The 20,000-nt window shown below is 44.8% G+C and overlaps 2 protein-coding genes across 2 annotated transcripts; both read left to right on the top strand.

Moving 5' to 3' along the window:
* The first annotated feature begins 1,488 nt into the window (after window positions 1–1,488).
* On the top strand, window positions 1,489–6,023 carry snip1 (Smad nuclear interacting protein). Its single transcript, XM_063198183.1, has 4 exons — window positions 1,489–1,761; window positions 2,166–2,292; window positions 2,485–3,173; window positions 4,257–6,023. Exons 1-4 carry the CDS (start codon window positions 1,598–1,600, stop codon window positions 4,504–4,506), a joined length of 1,230 nt encoding a protein of 409 aa, XP_063054253.1. The 5' UTR covers window positions 1,489–1,597; the 3' UTR covers window positions 4,507–6,023.
* A 3,642-nt stretch (window positions 6,024–9,665) lies between these two features.
* Window positions 9,666–17,058, top strand: tapbpl (TAP binding protein like). Its single transcript, XM_063198182.1, has 9 exons — window positions 9,666–10,032; window positions 10,219–10,440; window positions 10,880–11,061; window positions 11,423–11,519; window positions 12,902–13,105; window positions 13,678–13,845; window positions 14,305–14,408; window positions 14,835–15,066; window positions 16,394–17,058. Exons 1-9 carry the CDS (start codon window positions 9,984–9,986, stop codon window positions 16,477–16,479), a joined length of 1,344 nt encoding a protein of 447 aa, XP_063054252.1. The 5' UTR covers window positions 9,666–9,983; the 3' UTR covers window positions 16,480–17,058.
* The last annotated feature ends 2,942 nt before the right edge of the window (window positions 17,059–20,000 follow it).

The raw sequence follows: 20,000 nt of genomic DNA, 5'->3' as shown, positions 1-20,000 counted from the left end.
ATGACCAATACAGCAACTTTGGAAGACCCCTGGGGGCACTTTTGCACACACAATGCCTGTTTCATTGTATCATAAAAATGCCTTTGCATTGTGGTATTTGTCAATGAGCAAAGTTATTAATATGTGTATCAAGATCAATATTAGGCTACCTATGACAAACCAAGGCCTAACTGTAAAATGGACCGAACTAAAATATGTGTTCTTAAGTATAACAAGTCCATTAGTACAACAGAATTGCAATATTGCACTTAACTGGCAGTGCAAAGACTCACGCTTCTATTAATCAGTTCTCGTTTCGTTTCTCACCAATCAGCTGTTCAAAAATCGCCACCCATTTTTTTCTGTTCCCCCCTGTGCATTTTTTTCAGTGAGCCTAAGCAAGCAGCAACACAAAACTCTAGTTTGACTTAACAATACCCTTTGATCCTAATAGGTTGCTATGTGTGTAGGCCTGGACAAGGCCCGTCTAGGACCTTTATTTGCCCTTATTGTTTGTCAACGATGCAAAAAAAAAAAAAATGTTGAAAACAAAATGCATACTTACATAGCTGACACGTCTACACATAATATAAAACTTTAAAACTATGCAATTTATGTTTTTTTTTTTTTATTATTATTATTTTTTTTTACTTTTTTGGCACTGGGAACACCCCATTCGTCTTTGACTTTGGGTGTTTGAGTAGCCTTCATAGGCCTAATAGGCCTATTAGGCCTATGACATAAGTAGCTGGGGCCATCTAGTGGCCAATCTTATGAAACAACATGGAGCTGTTTCATTCTGTAAAACTATGAGTGAAAATTATGTGTATTATATTTAATTTAACTATCTGATAAGGCTATATACCACGAGAATTATATACTCCCATGTGCTTCAAGTGCTGTTATTTCTTTGGTAGACTACAGTGACCTAATGTGGTTCTTATTTGGCAAAGAAAAAGATGGTGATACGCAATCCACACACACACAAAAATTAACACCCCATGGACACGAATGTACATAAATGTTTACATTGCATACTTTGGGAAACGTTTTTGAAAAGTTGGGTATATTCCCCGTGTCCACAAGACGGAACCAGAGCCATCTAATAACAGAGTTGCGCAAACCGGGGACCAGGAAGTCGGTTGGTGATGTGATTCGCGTAGATTAAAATGTTTCTTAACAGTAAACTTCTGTTCGTTGGAAACTAACACAGAACCATCACATACCAAACAAAGATTAAGTTCAAACAAATTACATTACCTTTACCACATTTTCTGTGTTCTACGGCCACCTCCTGGAACTAAGTAACTTCTAATAGAACTAAAGTCAATGGGGATTTCCATGTTAACGCTCCGTGAGGCTCCATGAGAGCCGCCATTGCTGTGGAAAGATTGGTCCATAGAGGTCTATGGGAGTGGCGTAACTCTGATATTAGATGGCTCTGGACGGAACCATTTAGCTTGAGCCTGTGCGGGGATATTTTAACTGCCCACCGGAAACGGAAACCGGATTCATCCAAACAACGTGAAGATAGCTGATGAATTTTAGCTGTTGATATTGTTTGTAATGACGGCAACTTTATCACATAAGAAGTAGTTGGTAACCAAAGCCGCTCGGAATGGATAGCGGGAAACGACACCGGCGACACGATTCACCTCAACGTGACACAAAAATTAAAATCAAACAAGAAAAACTGAGTCCCGTTAGGGCTCAAAGATCACGGCGATCGAGTTCTGGATCTAACCGAAGCAGTGCAAGTCCCCAGAGAAGACGAGCCAGCAGGTGGATAGCTACTAGCTACTAGTTTACTAGCATATAATCATGGTGTAGTGGCTGCTATGAAAAGTTATTGGTGTTATTTTGACATTATTACACAGTTTCCAAAGTACTCCGTTGATTTGTTTGAAGAATTGTTAGCCAGTAGGCTATGGTGTTGTTATGGGAGAGTACGGCCCAGCTAATTGACTAGTAGTAGGTCTAGTAGTAGTTGTGAACTAGTAGCTGTCATTTGTCAAACGTTTCACTCTTTTGAAGAGCAAGGGAAGATAATGTATTGTGCACTTCGTTTCAGTGCGTGGTATGGCGCATTGATAGAGCCCGAAGTGCACAAGTGCGCCTTTTGAGACACAGCAGGAGTACCGTTTGTAGCATTAGAGGGAGGAAAAATAAACATTTCTCTGTGTTAGATCACCGCCCAGGAGAAAGGAGCGGTCTCCAGTAAAGAAAGAGAGGTCGAGAGGAGGTCGGGATGAGAGGTCTCCCCCAAGCAGGAGTCGTAGCCCCTCCCGAAAAGAAGACCTCAAAATAAAGCGGGTAATATGGCCTTTCATGATACCGTGATGTCTCTATAGGCCCCTACAGCGCATTAATCTAAATTGTATTTTAATACCCAGGTACAATCATGTTGCTTACAGTTGGTTGTCACCTGTCTTGACATGGGCCCAGACATTGTGTGGTTGTTTGGCTGTGGATGGGATCATTTCTAACATGTAATTTGTCCATCAGGAGCGTGAGGACAGTCGGACTGCTGAGCCCAGACGACGTCCTGGCCGCTGGGACGATGTGGAAGAGGAACTTCCCATAAAGAGAGAAGGAGAGCGGCCACGGCAGCCAGAGAGGGAGAGAGAGCGGGATAGAGACAGAGATAGAGACCGGGAGAGAGAGAGGAGAGGAGGCGCTGAGAGAGGAGGCGGCGGTGGGAGCGGAGGAGAGAGAGGAGGTCGGCGAGGAGGAGAGAGGGAGAGAGACGCTCACGCATTCCAGCAGCAGCAGGCGGAACGGCAGCGCCATGACGACCAGCGGCGGGAGAACCGAGCTGCACGGCATGCTGAGAACTCGGAGGAGGAGGAGGAGGGAGGAGGAGGGGGAGGAGCCTTCGGAGCACGCAACCAGGAGGACGACGAAGACCCGGCAGCCGACGCGGCCGACAAGGAGAAGCCCAACTTTGAGCTGTCTGGGGCGCTGATTGAGGACGCCAACACCTTCAGAGGGGTGGTGATCAAGTACAGCGAGCCCCCCGAGGCCCGCGTGCCCAAGCGGAGGTGGCGCCTCTACCCCTTCAAGAACGATGAGCCGCTGCCCGTCATGTACGTGCACCGGCAGAGCGCCTACCTGCTGGGGCGCCAGAGGAGGATCGCCGACATCCCCATCGACCACCCATCCTGCTCCAAACAGCATGCTGTCTTTCAGTACAGGTAAGCATCCTCCCGGCGCCTGCTCCAAACAACACACAGTGGGTCACATATGTAACCTTGCGTCCTCCGCTTGTGCTTGTGGCCTCGCCCCGCCTCCTAGCCCAGCCTCTGTGGAGAAAACAATTAAGTTTCCCTGCTGTCAGCCAAGCCACAACAACTTTTGGGGGACTGTTCTTAATTACCCATCCAATTCTCACATGAAGAAATGCCTTTACAATTGAGCTTTTGCGAGATATTGCAATACAATGCTGTTGTCAGTGATTTCATCACGACGTACTACTTCCCGGTACGAGGCCGCAAGCACAAGTGGAAGACACAAGGTCGCATTTTGGAACGCACCCAGCGTTTCAGCATCTAAACATTATGCTTCCTGCTCCAAACAGGACGCTGTGTTTCAGTACAGGGAAGCAGGGAAGCTGAGAAGGGGGGAGGGGGGAGGGGTTGTGTCAGTTGTCCCTGGCCTAGGGAGTTGGGTCCTCCTTACGTTTGTATTGGGTGGGGGGGCCCTTTCATATGACCTTGTCCTGGGCCTGTCCGAAGCTGCAGGTAAGCACTACACGCCTGCTCGCATGCAGTGCTTCAGTACGGGTCAGATAGTACCAGTAAGGCATTATTGAGGGTATAAGACCAGGAAATAAAAGTTTGTGTTGGTCTTCTTGTCTGTTCTGTCCTGGAAACTGGGGCAGTCACACAGGTCAACTAGGGACTACTGTAGACGACATTGTTCTTGATAAATGTGAGACGCGCACATCTCTGAGAAATCTCAGTTTGTCTTCTCTGTTCTCTTCTCTCCATAAGTCTGGCGGAGCATGCACGTCCTGACTAGACCATGCAAGTACTACTGAGTGTGTAATTTGTAAAAGGCTTAGCAGAAATTAACTATTTTTCTTCTCTGAAAGCTGGTGGACCAGTGTGTGTGTGAAACCATACTGCAAATCCTTGGGAAGTTAAAGTTTGTCTCATCATGTCTTCTCTCTTATACGCTGGTGGAGCAGCATACACGTCCTGGCGGCACAATGGGCTTGACGCTAATACAGTAGGAAATAAAGAGTCCTCTTGTCTTTCTTGTCTTCTCTCCTGCAGGCTGGTGGACCACAAGCGTCTGGACGGCACCATGGGCCGGCGCGTGAAGCCGTACATCATCGACCTGGGCTCGGGCAACGGCACCTACCTGAACAACCAGCGCATCGAGGCCCAGCGCTACTACGAGCTGCGCGAGAAGGACGTGCTCAAGTTCGGCTTCAGCAGCCGGGAATACGTGCTGCTGCACGAGAGCTCCGACACCAGCGAAGTGGACGTGAAGTCCGACGACGAGGGGAAGGAGGACGATTAGGAGAGGAGGAGGAGGATGGAGAGATGTGTGGGTGGGGTTGGTTGGGGTGGTGGTGTAGGAGGAGTATGGGAAGGGGGAAGGGGGGAGGGGGTAGAGAAGGAGGGGAGATGATGAGCTAGAGGAAGGTGGAGGTGTAGAGGGGGATGAGGGAGGATGAGTAGGAGTAAGAGGAATGGGCTGGATGTTAAGGCGTGTGTGTGGATTGATGTGTAGGAGTGTGCCTGTGGGTGTGTAGGGCCTTGTATGCATGGATGGGCATTTAGTAAAAAATCAAGGGGGGTGGGGCGTCAAGAGGGGGCGAATTTGTAAGAGAGGAAGTTGACGCATGGGGGGGAGGGGTCTAGGGGAATGGCCGACAGGTGACATCCACTGAGGCATTCTAGGATTCTTGGGAGGCAGCCCACCTTTTCAAACGAAACCGCACATCACACCTGATGCTGTCAACCTCCCGTCACACATTTTCACCTGATGAACAAAAGCGGTCTTTCATATTTCCAGCTGGTTAACCAGAGGCGTGTTTTCAACCTCTTACAAACTCCCTCTATAAACTGCTATCAGAAACAGAAACACATGGAAAAAGATAAGGGGTTCAGTGTCAATGGAGCTAGCCTGTATAGCTGTGAGTGTGTGGCTTCTGTGGACATAGCCTATATGTATGTTTGTTTGTATGTATCAGAAACATGTGTAGAATGATATGTGTGAATATGGCATCCAATGGAGATGGTGTGTGAGTATGGGCTTTAGTGTGTTTCTCAAGATCATAGTCATGGCCCTCCGTAAACGTAGTTGGCCTGTAATGGGGAATGACATTGCAACCAACAAAGCTGCTGACAACTGTGGCTTTGTAAAATGCACCCCTATATGTTTGTATGTGTTGGTGGAGCTAGTCCATCTGTATGTATGTATGTATGTATCTATGTACGGTATGTATGTAAGGCATTCTTTTCTCAGGTGGTTAGGGGGCGCATTTGTGCAGTCTGCAACATGCTCCGAAGTCTAGCCGAGCTCAAAGCCAATTTTTACAAGTGCTAAATGCCTGCTTCATCTGTCTGCTAAATCAAATCACTGAAGACACACTTTTCATGTACACGCCATCTCAGTCATCGGTGCCTAGGCTTGTTTTAGATTTTACTTCTTTTTTTTTAATTGAATGCACACTGGGTGAACTTAACATTACAGGCCACCACTGTAAACATAGAGCAGTGTAGTGCATTTTCTGTGGATAAAATGAAACCAAACGTATGCTTTCTATGCCTGTTTTAGTGTAGCTCCTTGGCCCAGTGGTGTCTTTGTCAGCAGTGCGTAAAGCCCAGCTTCTGTACACTTTATTAGGTCAGCTAGCATCTATTGTACACACCACAGCAAAGAAATGGACTATTTTCATGTTTGAGGAGAAAATGAAACCATGCTTGTACAGTTGGTAACTGCTTTTGTTTTGTAAACCCCAGAGTCTCTTGGCATATATATTTTAGTTCATTTTAGATGTTTTGTACTGTAAATAAACACATTCAAAAAAAGCTCGTTTTGTGGACAGTTTTATTATTTGTCACATTGTTCAAGTGAGTAAGTGGTCATCACTATGGGGAAAAGGTTTGTTTTTGTTTTTAACAAACTAAATGTCAAAATCAGTGTAGTAAGGTAAGGTGATTGTTACAATATTAGTTGGGTCATTTTTAGAGGTTCCGTGACCGTGGAGAGGAAAGGTTCGTTTCTCACTGGATTTGTCATCTATAAAGGTTAAATAAAAAATGAGCCGGGGTGCCCCTCGCAAAAATGTGGGGAACATTTTTTAGAGCCCTATATCCAAAATGGCTGCTGCCAGCCAAGCCGGAAATGTACTTTTTAATGGTTTTGCCCACAGTGCTGCATAATACATGGTTTCTGAGACTATTTGGGTCAAGACATTTACAAATGTTGTAGATGTATTGATTTGACCTATTTTTGACCTTCAAATTCAAGATGGCTGCCACTTTTGGCTCTTTAAATGTCAATTTTTCAAAAAACGTCAGAGAGACCTACTATTAGGCCCAAATGAAAGGTCTGCTCATACTGAATTCAGTCATGGACAGTAAAATTACAAGTAGGCTATGCAGCAGTCATCTGAAAGGTAAAAAAGATCAAGGTTTGTGGTTGATGAGAATTAAACTGCTGATGTTATTAGTTACCTGAACTGTGCTGTTCAATTGATCTCTTCATTTTTTATGAACTGGAAGATAATTAACTATTCTCAATGGCATAAAATATCTCTAAAGTTGTCTTCTGCAGTTATTCAACAAAGCATACCTCACTCCCAATCAGTCAGCCCCACATCCAAGTGATGTGCAAACACGCTCTCTCTCACTCTAATGTTTATGTTTCCTCGGTTTCATGTCACTGGAAAATGCCATGCTGAATTGACAATCAGAATCAGAGCACTTTATTTGAGGTAAGCTCTTATATTATCAGCATTATTCACTTAGATTATTTTTATGATTATGAATGTATGACAGCAAAGAGATAATGTTAAGTGCAGAAGTTAGCATTGTGTTATGTGCATTATTAGTTATCATTGACATTTAGTGTTGGCTAAACTAAATTAGGTAGCTATTAGGGGTGTGCCAAAATATCGAAATATCGATATATTGCGATAGTTCGTCTTGCAGGACATTATCGATATGTGGACAGCAAATATCGATATATCACGGTATATTGTCTTGCAGGACATTATAGATATGCTGACGGCAAATATCGACATTTAAACGATAAACATACAGCCGCTCTGAACAGATTCTCTCACAAAAACCCGCTACATTGTCCATTGTTTTAGGCCTGCACAGTATCAGTACCTTACCGGGGTACTGAGATGTTTCAATGGGTAGCCTACTATACTGCGTTTGAAAAAGTACATGCAACAATGACACAAATTCACCAGACAAAGCAGGAGAGGAGAATCTGCTGCATCCAAAGTGCCATATGCCAATATTTTGGCTTGACCACAACGCCTTCTCATGAATACAGATGCACTGCAACCATCCACAGGAATAAGAGGCGAAATTTCACTGGAGAAATGGTCTGTACACCATCTGGTGCTCATATGAAGGTTGCCCATATGGAGAGATCGGCGCTGGCAGCCCTAGTGGACCTTGCAGAGGGATCAGGAATGATAAAACTTGAGTCAGCCCTTGAGAGGAGAGTGACTCAGGAGTGCCTTTCACTCTACAATGTAGATGGGTCAATGCGCAAGACTGTGAAGAGCAAGTTGTTAGAGCTCTTCAACCTAGACCCAGTAAGTGAAAAACCGAAAGACCACGTTAGCCTTGTGGACATGGGGCTGATCTGGCGGCTTGCCACCCCCACACCTGAAGACCGTGAGTCTCGGAAGCGGGATGGTTCAGAGTACCACTGGGGTGACTACTTGGATAAAATCTGTACTATGATCTTCTCACGCCACGCCAACGCATATCTCATCATCCTTGTCAATGACATATATGACCTTCCTTTCAGCATCAAAGATGATGAGCACGATCGTCGTGCAGCAAAGCATCCAAAAGGCCCAAATGTTTTTCCCAAGCCCGAAGACAGGTTCCCAGGTGCAGCTGAGTTCAACCAACTCATGGTTAATTCCGGAAATAAGGTCAGACTACAGAAAACTTGTAAAGGAAACAGCTGAAAAGACAAGCAGGTCAAGTGCATGGAGACATCATATACTGCGAGGGAGAAACATCAACCAACCTGAGCACTGGCATGGCTAATAGGGACTATGTCTTCAGGCATCCAGAAGCAGATACAATGCTGCTCTCTGCCTATGCAAAGGTGAGAGCCAGTAAGTACACTGGACCTGTTGTTCTAGACTGCGAGGACACAGATGTGTATGTCCAAGCAGCTTACGTCTCGCAGCAAGTCATAGGTGATCTGCTGATTAAACGCAAGCATATGTTAATCAACTGCCGTGCTATGCTCTCGGAAGAGGTTGCAGATATCATCATACCTCTCCATGTGATCACTGGCAGTGACCACACCTCAGGGTTCTATGGGCATGGGAAGAAGAAGGTGTTGGAGAAGGTGAAGATCAGTTCTGAGGCAAGAGGGCTCCTGGACGAGTGGGCGAGAGTCTTGAATTAAAACATGACGTCAGAGCAGATATGAAGGCATTTGTTCTCTCCGTCATTTATGCTGAGAGTGCAGATGTGAGCTGCGGGCAGGCCAGAGTTTCCAAATGGCACAAACTGAAGAATAAGAGTACAATCCGTCTCCCACCTGACGATGACTCTTTGAATCTTCATATGGAAAGGTCAAACTACCTGACATATTGCCAGCTCCATTACAATCTACAAGAGCATCCTTCTCCCATTGGTCACGGCTGGGAACTAGTGAATGGAAAGTGTCGACCAGTGCGTCACACCCTTGCCCCAGCAGTTCACACCTCAAGACTGCTCAGACGAAAGTAGCAGTGATGATGAGATGAGTCAGTGTGGAGACTCAACAGATTCAGATTGAAAGTCTTTTTAATTAATTCAATACATAAATTGTAAAAAAACGTTAATGTTATGTTAATAAATACAACCCCAAGTTAAAGAGTGTTCTCTGTCTCCCTGCTTTCATTGGTTACACCCAAGACATCTGATAACCTATGTGAATGTTGTAATTTTACTTTCCATAACTGAATTCAGTATGAGCAGATCTTTCATTTGAGCCTAATAGTAAGTCTCTCTGACGTTTTTGAGAAATTGACATTTAAAGAGCCAAAAGTGGCAGCCATCTTGAATTTGAAGGTCAAAAATAGGTCAAATCAATACATCTACATCATTTGTGAATTTCTTGACCCAAATAGTCTCAGAAACCATGTATTATGCAGCACTGTGGGCAAAACCATTAAAAAGTACATTTCCGGCTTGGCTGGCAGCAGCCATTTTGGATATAGGGCTCTAAAAAAATTTCCCCACATTTTTGTGAGGGGCACCCCGGCTCATTTTTTTATTTAACCTTTATAGATGACAAATCCAGTGAGAAACGAACCTCCTCTCCACGGTCACGGAACCTCTAAAAATGACCCAACTATATTGCTTATGGTTTGTGCCCCTTTTTTGCTGTCGCGTTGAGATGCACACCTCTTTAATGTCAGTCTCATCCTCGTCTCTGATTCGCTGAAAATGTTCCGTGTGCTGGTCGTGAAAGTTACTTTCACTTTGCGCAGGGAACCAGAGAGGCAGAATTTGAGTAGATGGAGCTGTTCTATCCAGTTCCACTGTCGTCAGTGGTAATTATTCAAAGTGTAACAGTCAAGATGGTGTTGATAGAGTAGCTTTTGCTTTTTCATATTTACAATGGCCTGCGTATTTATTGGCCAAAATATTCTTTAACCAAAGGAAGGAGATTAAAGCGAAAGTGAAAGGCTTGAACAAGGAAGAAAACAAACACCGAATGTTCTCTTGAAGCGCTCATTTGTTTTCTTCATTGACAACTAATAACTCACTGAGACACATTTTCAGTGAGAAATTATGCTACAGTTAGGCCTATTCATCATAGGATGCTTGTCTTCGTCACACGGTAAGATATCTCCCGAAATAATAGTCGCCTATCCACTGTAGTTTTACTTTCTGATTGCCCAATGTTTTGTTGTCTTCATATTCTAGTAGCCCACGCGAATCTAATGGGATAGGTGGTGGGCTACGGCATCACGAAAATAGTGTACTTTGGTAAATACATTCTACGTTATCTCCCGCGTCGCTTCAGCTCTAGAGGGCGCGGATGTGGTGCTGTCGTGCTCCTTCGTGGAGGAGGGCGGAGGGATGATGGGCGGCGCGGGCGGGGGCGCGCTCTTCAGTCGCACGCCCGCGACGCTGGTCCTACGAGATCTACCGGTGGTCAGTGACGAAGACGCCTCTCTGGACTCCGTGACCCCGTTTAACCCTCCTGAGAGCCCCAACGCCGATGACCTCATCTTCGAAGTGAAAGGTTGGTCAGGATGGAATAGCAGCTGATGGTCTCTGGTTTCCTTAGGTGGGCATTATCTGCAGCCTATGCAATTGATATAGCCCACATCAGCACAAAAGAATATAGGTCATCTGAACTGTCTCCACTACTGTCAACACAGTAGGCCTAGCTAGTAGCCTATGTTATGGCATTTTGATTCAGAATTTGGCCCTAAATAATAAAACAATAAGGCAACTTAATTTCTCAACGTCAAAGTGTGTTTCACTGTCAGAACGGTAACAAGGTTCAAATGGCACTTGATCATACTCCTATACGCAATTGAACTAAATGTTGATAAAACAATAAACACACACACACACACATACACAGTGACACACACTGTCTCCCTCTCACTCTTTTACAAACACGCTGGTTCTGCTGGTCCTCAAACATGCACACTCATACGCTGTCTGTGTCGCAGGTTCTTCTGTGGAGCTCCCGGATGCTGAGGTCATCCTCCACGCCGACTGTAACGAACAGGAAGTGACATGTGAGATCAGCCACTACATCCCCCGGGGCGCCGACCCGCATGCCCCGCCTACACACTTCATTGCCTCCCTGCAGGTGGAGGGGGGTGGGGTCAGCATGAGCTTGGTGATGCAGGTATTGTAGGGTTTTTTTTTTTTAATGTCTGTATTAACCACAAAACAGGATTACAATCTTAGCTGACAATAGAGGTAGTTTGAATTTTAACCTGCCCCACTTTCTGTTTGTCTGTGTGGCTGTGTATTTGCCCGCAGTATATTGGGTCTCCTGCAGGTGGTGCCAAACACATCACATGTACCTCCAATTGGGCAGGGGGGTCAGGTTGCCATCTCTGATTGCTCATGTGCTTTATTCACATTGTATGTTACTGATGATGTTCTCTTTTGTAATTTTTGTAATATTACCAAAATGATCTGCAAGTTGCTTGAGAAAAGGCATCTACTATGTGAATGTAATAGTGTTATGTAATCTGCTGCAGGTGTTAACGAGTGCAGACACGGGCCCTGAGGCCCCGCCTCTAATGCAGAGCAAATTACAGATCCCTCTCAGCCAATCAGGAACGCTCCTCACAGAGGGTAAGCAAGCCTTACCTCTGCACATTCTCACACATGTACCAGAGTCTGTTCACCGTGGAGCAGGCATCACTCTTAAATACTTGAACTGTGAGGGTGCTGGGCTGGCCCAAATTTTCAACACATTTTCAACTTTCAAAAAGGAGGCCGCGCACCTTGCATAAATTGCAATAAAAACACAATTTATGCAGGATGCTGCCTCCTTTTTGAAATACACATGTTAAAGAAACTCCCGCACACTGACCATTTCGCTGTTCTTTCTTTAATAAACGACGTTTCCGTACTAGACCTTCATCAGGCCTAGTACGGCGGAAACGACGTTTCCGTACTAGACCTTCATCAGGCCTGATGAAGGTCTTGTACCGAAACGTCGTTTATTAAAGAAAGAACAGCGAAATAGTCAGTGTGCGGGAGTTTCTTTAACTATTGCTGAGTGACCCATGGTGCCATCTCCGATGCACCTGCCAGCTGAGGTGTGCGAAAAAAGCCGAAGTGAAACACACATGTACCAGAACCATGGAAGTAAGAGTAAAGCTAATCCCATTGACCTCAGTGTTCCATTTTCCAACTTCCTGTATCCCAGTTCTCTGGGGTGCGTTTCTCGAAGGTGTAGTTGTTAGCCAGTTAGAAACTTGGGCCAATGGAAAATTACATTGCAATCAGCAAAGTAGCAAACATAGTTAGCAACTATGACTTCGAGAAACACACCCCAGGATTCCATAGCTCTGACATGTACTAATGTTCCTCCTCATACATGTGCTAATAGACAGAGGGTAGGCCCTCCCTACTCCAGCACACATTTTCTTTGCATCTGTGTTTCTAATCTTCTCTTGCTGTCCATCACATGTCCATCACGCTGTCCTTCTTCAGTGATGGTTGAGGTGTTCTCTCTTGCAGCATGTTTGTGATGTGTTCTATCAGGCGGGCTCCCTCACTTATGTACTGTACGTCTCCATCACTGTCTGTCTGTAGTATTGTGTTGCAGTGTTCCCCCTTAACCTCCTGTGTTTGTTGACTTTGTTGTTGACAGCCACGTTTGTGACATTCTTTGTTTGTGACATACTTCCTTACTATGTGTCTATTCCTCACACACACTCTCTTTCTTTCTTTCTCTCTCTCTCTTTCTCTCTTTCTCTCTCTCTCTCTCTCTCTCTCTCTCTCTCTCTCTCTCTCACATGTACACATACACACACACACACACAGAGGGAGGCGCACGCACACACACACACACACACCCACACCCACACACACACACACACACACACACACACACACACACACACACACACACAGAGCATAAACTCAGTGTATATTCACTCTCTGATGCCACAAAGACAGTCTACTGTTTTTGAGTGTATTTGTGGTCTTCTCTCTGTCTTCCCCAGCGGTGTTTGTGGTGTTCTCTCGAGCGCGGTCCCTCACTGTACCAGTGGGGGGCGATGCCCAGCTGGACTGCGGCTTCCGGCGTCAACAAGCCACTCCCCCCGAGGGAGTTCCTGGCCTCGAGTGGAGGCTGCAGCACAGAGGAAGTGGGCGGAGAATCCTGGATATGAAGACCAATGAGGAGGAGGTAGAGGCAGGACCTCAAGGTGGGTGACACCTCTCAACACCTCCTCAGAGCCCTCTGTCTGACTAGGCCGAGTTTAACCCTTGCGTTGGTTTCATACGTTTTTTTATGCTTTTTCCCTATTTGTTGGCATAAATGTGCAACACTTAACAAAATGCGTCCCGTTAACCCCTTCATCGTAGGAGAGACAGCTGTGATAAGGTGGACAATCCATAAGGTTTGTCTTCCGGAATCAATGTGACCCACTAAACTTATGACTAAACTGCATGTCTATAAGACTAGAGGGGGTTCAGAATCAGGGCCGGACTATCCATAAGGGCCAGTGGCACAGTGCCCAGGGGCACCAACCATTTACAGTCAGTTAGGGGGCACAAACTTTACAAATATTGTTCATAAAAGGGGCACCTGCAAGGTGTAGTGCCGGGGGCACCACAGTATCCTAATACGGTCCTGTTCAGAAAGACTGGAGTTCAGTGGCAGTTACGGTCATTTAGGAGGCATTGTTGGTAACCTTATCTTGGTAACAGTATTGAACATTTTTGTAGCGCTTTCACTTGGCTTCGTGTTGATGCTTCGTGTTGGTTTGATTGGCAGTGACTGTGGGGAGGGAGGGGGCTAGTGTGGATCCTGTGCTGGCATTGGAGGAGGGGAACGTCACTCTGTCCCTCCCTCGGCTCAGAGTGGCCGACGAGGGGACCTACATCTGCACCGTCACCTCTGGAGTCTTCCAGACCCAGCAGATCGTACAGCTCAACATCATACGTAAGACACACACACACACACACACACATGCACGCGCACACACGCACACACACAGAATTAATCCCACTGACATGAGAAGCTCTTGGACTGCTTTTACTTTTAGTAATCATCTTCCGGGAGCAACAGGAGCAAGACATACATCATGTTATTGAAACACACACACATGCACGCAGGCACACATGTAGGCACGCATACATTTATACACAGAACTAATCCCACTGACTTGATTAACTCTTGGACTGCCTTTTTAGTAATCATCTTCCTAAACAGGCAATCAAACACATACAACTTTAAAACAGCAAGACATACCTTGTTATTGAAAAAAGTTTTTCCTATGTGTTTTGTCATTACATGAATATAACAAAATCTGCGTCTTTGTTTAAGTGCCTGTTTCATGAATGACCATTCTTATCCACCATCATTTCTGTGTTCTGTATAAATCTGCTTCCTTCTCCCCAGAGCCTCCTAAGGTGTCCCTGTCTGAGGAGAGGACAGTGTATCTCAATGAGCCGGCACAGAAACTCAGCTGCCACTGCAAGAGCTACTACCCCCTCGATGTTAAGGTCCGTCTTTTAAAACGTACTAAGTCACACCTCAGTTAGAGGACATGTGCCATGAGCATCGAGGCTGTTGTTTAAAATCATTTAAATCCCACCCCAGTTCAGTGGACTCAAATGGACAAATGAATGAAAAGTGTTTTGTGTCAGCACTTTGTGGTGTAATATGTGTGTTATAAACAGCATATCTTTTTTTTACCAGCTGAGTTGCAGAAATTGAAAGCCTGTTGTCAGAGGTTTTCGTTCACATCACACCGTAGTCACCCAATTTAGTTTCGTAGTATGATCTATTTTTGGATAATAAAAGCTGTTCCCCTTCGCTGCACTAATACCGATTCCTGTTATGCCTCTATTTGGGCCTGCTCACTGTAAATGCAGACTAATACTGTCTTGCCCCGCCCTTTTCTAATCTAACTCACCTGGGTCCTGCAGGTGGAGTGGCTGTCGATCATCTCGTTGGAGGAGGAGCCAGAGGAGATCAAGGAAGGCATGTCTCTGTCCAGTCACAGGCAGCATGCCGACGGAACCTTCTCAGTCTCCTCCCACCTGACGTTCCCATTGGCCAGATATGCACCTGGCACCACCGTCACCTGCAGGGTCACCCATCAGGCCCTGCCGGACACAGCGGACGTCAGCAGCAGAGTGCTTGAACCAGAGGGGACAGGTAAGGGGCCTCCTGGGCAGAGGTGGAACGTAACTAAGTATTTTTACTTCGTTACTGTACTTAAGTAGTTTTTTCTGGAATTTGTACTTACTTGAGTAAAAATAAAAATGCAGACTTTTACTTTTACTCAATTAAATTTTTTGACAATTACTTGTACTTTCTACTCCTTACATTTCTAGGAGAAGACTTTGTTACTAGTTACATTTATCCTAGGTTTTCCTGTTGTGTTTCGTGGATATTTCAGTAGCCTCAGCTGCGGGCAGGGAGGCGGGACCAAGCCCCTCTTCCAAATTGACACCCAGACAGAAAATATACTTTTAAAAACATTAACAGGACTCCATAGTCATGTTCAAATAGAACCGAAAACCGTTGCAGACACTTTTTCCTATTGGATCAAGTAGGTAGACATGGAGAAAGACAGCCATTGCGTGAGTAGGCCTACTTGTACTTTTGTACTGAAAAGTACATTTAAAAGTTAGTACTTAGGACTTTTACTTAAGTACGTTTTTGGGAAACAACTTTTACTTTCACTTGAGTAATTTTTTCGCAGGGTACTTCTACTTTTACTTAAGTACACAACTTCAGTACTTCTTCCACCTCTGCTCCTGGGTGGGAGGGTTCGTGATAGTGGGGCTGGTGGCTGGGGTTTTGAGAGCCCTAAGGTGATAGGTGGGTGGGTGACACTGAGGTAGGGTGCAGTGGAGTAGGTAGGTGGGTGAGTGGCACGTGGATAGATTAGTGGTTGGACCCTGGGGGCCGCAACTTCTGTCACCAGTATGGTCCTCACCCCTGAGGGGACAGGTAGGTGGTACTGGGTGGCACGCTATGGATGGCATTGGAGAAGATACTGTAGATGGCACTGGGTACATAGTAGCTGCCTGGAATTGGGGTTAGCTGGCACTGAGGTGGGTGATACTGAGGGAGGTGGCTTTGGAGTAAGTGGCACTGGGGTGGGTGGTATTAGATAAAATAGTTGGTATTGGTGGTGGAGCTGGGTTGGTGTCATTGGGGTAGCTGGCACAAGGGGTGGGTAGCACTTCACTGGGGAAGGTGGCAGTGAGTGGTGCGATTAGCAGTGGAAACGGTACTTGGTATTGGGGTAGCTGTCTGGCATTGGGATAGCTAACACTGGGGTGGGTGGCAGTGGAGAAGATGGGTGGCATTGGGGTAGATGCCACTAGGATGAGTTAAGAGGTGGCATTGGGGTTACTGGGCAGACACCTCAATTCAAATTACCCACTAGTTTTTGTAATTATCCATATTTTCATGCTTGTACACAGTAATGGACTATTCTCTGCTAACAGTTGTAACCTTTCTGTGTTCATAGGTGTGGACTTCTACTCCGTCGTCATCACCGTGTTGGTGGTTACAGTGGGAACAGCTATTTTTTATCAAGTGATGGGTGCCAATTAACTCAGCACTGTTGTGAGTCATGCCTGGGAAGATTTTCTTTTATTGGAGCAGTCAGGTTTATGAAAAATCTACTGTGAATGTGAGAATTCAATGTTAAACTGAAGGTTGTAGTTCCGTCATGTTTTTGGTACTGCTACTGCTAGAGGGAATGGTGTGACTGTAAGGTCTGTTATAATCAAATGATGGCTACTTGTGATATAGGTCATGAATGATGATTAAAAGTTAGTAATATGGCTGGTTATTCTCAGCCAATTAGCAAGCTATTCCCCTGTCACTGTTATCATTAAAATGTAGGGTAAAGTAAATCTCGTGAACTGATTATGTGCATGTTTCAACAGATGTGACATTTGATATAACATTATACATACAGCTAAGGCTATACACAGCCAGTAGAAGTGACATGGTGTTTGCATATATTGTGGATGATCTACAGTACATACCACTGTTAAGAGTGACAAAGCACTTTCAAAAATTGTTTAAGCTTCAAGCCGCTGTTGAGGTCTGCATCACTGTCACTGTGTCATGGGAAAGTCTGTAAATGATCTCTGCAGGAAAAGGCTACTTGAATGTGTTTTCTTTTTTGTTCGTCATCATGCTAAAATAATAATAAATCACCCGACGTCAGTGCTGGGATTTCAATGGCGTTTACACCTGACACTTGCTACTTAGGTAGTAATGGTTGGCTAAGAAGGTTGACAACTAACGAGTACTTCATTACAGAAGTGAAGGGTAAAAACACATATTTTTAAAATTCATAACGACAATGTGTTGGTGTAGTACAACTTACTTACCAGGTCAATTGAAGGTAAAGGTGTAGTTGGCGTACTGTCACAACTGGACGACATGTTGGCAAGCTAACAGCTGGTGGGACGGGCTCCCCAGGGAGGGAGGGGAGGATGGGCGGGGTAATGATGGGTAGCGCGCGTTTTCTCGGCATAATGGACAATTAACCTACCGCGTGCTGCCACCACATGGTCAGGCGTGTGGAGTACGAATAAAATCAGCGTCCCGTATCGCACATTGTGCCTTTAAACAATGTGTGTAAATTCTGATACACTTTAATAAAAAAAAAAAGTATTTTTAAAGTCACAATGTCATGCATTCAGTAAACAGACTCATCACAGCACTACATATTATATTGATATATATTTATTGGCATCAGCAAACGTGTATTAAGTAAACATGCACTCCTCTTGAGAATTATTATTACCATTATCTATTGTGTTTAGAGAAGATATTTTTTTAATCCTGCAGACTTGATCAGAACGGATTCATTCCCACACGAAATATCAACAGACATTCATCTCATACAAAGTTATCTTTTTTTTTTACCAGAATTGCACCCCCAAATAAAATATAAAAATAAACACAATAATCACATTTACATTAAAGTTCCTGATTCCAACATACAGCACATCAAACAATATAAACATGTCTCTTTTTTTCTTCCTCTCAATATCATTCCCAAACATTCCGATTTTAAAGCAAGTAATAGACAACATTTGGCAGGTTCAATTGCTTCAGTATATTGTACAGAAAAGCCATTTTGGGGCCAACAACTTCTCTTAAATATTTTAACAGGCAGTATAGAATTGGAGGAGAGTTCCCAAAGATGGGGAAGTTTGGAGCGGATCCCCGTGGATCTGGATTTAGTCCTGTAGAATGTTGTGGGGGAATAATGTGATGTTCACTACTAGAGTAAAAGGTTGAAGGTTCCTCAAAGGACCCTCAGCTAGTTCAGGGGGGAACCTTCTCTGATGAACCTTGGGGTTCTTCCAAGTTCTTCCTTTAGGGTTTCCCCACAATGGTTCTTTGGGGTACCTTGTAATTTTTACACTGGTAAACAAACACACAGCACAACATTTCTTGAACCTCGGACCTCTATTTAAAATCTCTGGCAGCAGATGTCGAATGTTCAAATCCCATAGGAAGACGAGATGCCATTTGAACACTGCCTGTGGATCCTATGTGACCCGCACGACTTATACTTGTCTCCTAAGCTAAAATAGGCAATGGGTCAGATTTGTGGTCGTGGCTTTACACAATGATGCATCATCCATGCTGCACAAACACCAGTTATTACTGAGTCACACGCTTAGATGTGTGTGGTCTGAGGTGTAAGTGTGTGTGTGTGCAATCACTCTAGCTGTGTCTATGTGGAAAAGGAATGAGAGAGGGAACGCCTCTTGTCACCTCTGCTATCTTATACGGCAGCACATTGTGCGTTGTGCTATTACATTATTGACTGACTGGTCTTTCACGGGCATTGGCAGTTTGCTTGCTACTAAGGAACATCAACTGAACAGGGAACACTCGAAAGAACACACTGGGACACTCATTGGTATGCATTTGGACAAGTGTGCATTTGGAATCTGTAGTGCCAGCAGCACCGTTCCTTGAGCAGTTCAGCTGGTAGGAATGTCAATCTGTACACTTGTACAGCAGAACATGTACCTGTGTCTGTCTGCGTGTGCGTGTGTGCACAGTATGTGTCTGAGTCAGTCTGCATGAGCTGATCAACCCTGTATCTGTGTGCTTTGACTTTGGAAGTAAACTATTGGAAGTAAAACTGACCTGAAGTACATTTTCCACGATGTTCTATTGCGATTCTGTCACTGTTTTCATCTGGTCCTATTTCATTATCTTTCCTTGATCGTGATTCTTTTTCAAACGTTTGTTCTTTTGTTGCAGAAAGCAAATGAGAGTGAGAGTAGGAGAGGGAAGAACAGGAGCATTGATCTGGCGGACATTTAAAAACTGACTTACTCAGGAGACTACAGTACATCTAAAGAGCCAAGGAAGAGGCTGTGGATTAAAAAAAAATGAAACAAAGATCACACATATTGTATGTACACCTGTGTTGTTCTGCTATTCTCAAGTCCCACGAGATGAAGAGAAATAAATATGATGAAAGATATTGCTGTTAGTAGTACTGGTGCAGGGAAGCCTAAGGGATTTATGTTGCTGAAAGGAGTTTCCGGGTGGGGTAGCTCTTAAGCTGGGGCTACGCTGGATGCGTTATGTTACATTAAGTCAAGCTGCATTAAAAATACATTGAAAAGAATGTATTTAGAATAAACGGTATATAATGCAGAGTCTGTTCCATTGATTATAGTGGAAGCTAATATTTACGGCAGATAAGTCTTTGACTTTATACATCTAGTGTAGCTCCAACGTTAGGCCTATAGATAGGTTTCCCGTTTACAAACATTTGCGATGTGAGGAGGGGCAAGATGCTAAGCAGCCAACCACGTGAGCGCATTTTTTGAGTGACAGCAGTTTCCAACAATCAGAGGTTGAACAGTGCGCAGCCAGGGTCGTGCAGCCAGGGATTGTTTACAAACGGGAAACCCATGTATGATACCAGGGTTGGGGTTGATGTATGCTGTAGGAGTATCAAGACTGATGCTGCTGTTTGGGGTGTAAGAACTGGAGTGATTATGATATGAGGGTGCCAGGGTAGGGATGAGGTGGTTGTCTGTGTATCAGGTTAGGGCTGCATTGGGGGTATCAGCATTAAT

Source organism: Engraulis encrasicolus, chromosome 5, assembly GCF_034702125.1.
Source record: "Engraulis encrasicolus isolate BLACKSEA-1 chromosome 5, IST_EnEncr_1.0, whole genome shotgun sequence".
NCBI classification, from domain to species: Eukaryota; Metazoa; Chordata; class Actinopteri; order Clupeiformes; family Engraulidae; genus Engraulis; species Engraulis encrasicolus.
This window is presented reverse-complemented; position numbering and strand designations above follow the sequence as displayed.

What these genes read in the sequence shown, in the direction of transcription:
- snip1 (XM_063198183.1), top strand. Translation starts at nt 1,598, where the DNA reads ATGGATAGCGGGAAACGACACCGGCGACACGATTCACCTCAACGTGAC. An exon ending in CAGAGAAGACGAGCCAGCAG is followed by an intron (nt 1,762 to 2,165) that starts GTGGATAGCTAC and finishes TCTCTGTGTTAG; the next exon opens with ATCACCGCCCAGGAGAAAGG. An exon ending in CATGCTGTCTTTCAGTACAG is followed by an intron (nt 3,174 to 4,256) that starts GTAAGCATCCTC and finishes TCTCTCCTGCAG; the next exon opens with GCTGGTGGACCACAAGCGTC.
- tapbpl (XM_063198182.1), top strand. Translation starts at nt 9,984, where the DNA reads ATGCTACAGTTAGGCCTATTCATCATAGGATGCTTGTCTTCGTCACAC. An exon ending in ATGCTTGTCTTCGTCACACG is followed by an intron (nt 10,033 to 10,218) that starts GTAAGATATCTC and finishes GCGTCGCTTCAG; the next exon opens with CTCTAGAGGGCGCGGATGTG. An exon ending in GCATGAGCTTGGTGATGCAG is followed by an intron (nt 11,062 to 11,422) that starts GTATTGTAGGGT and finishes AATCTGCTGCAG; the next exon opens with GTGTTAACGAGTGCAGACAC.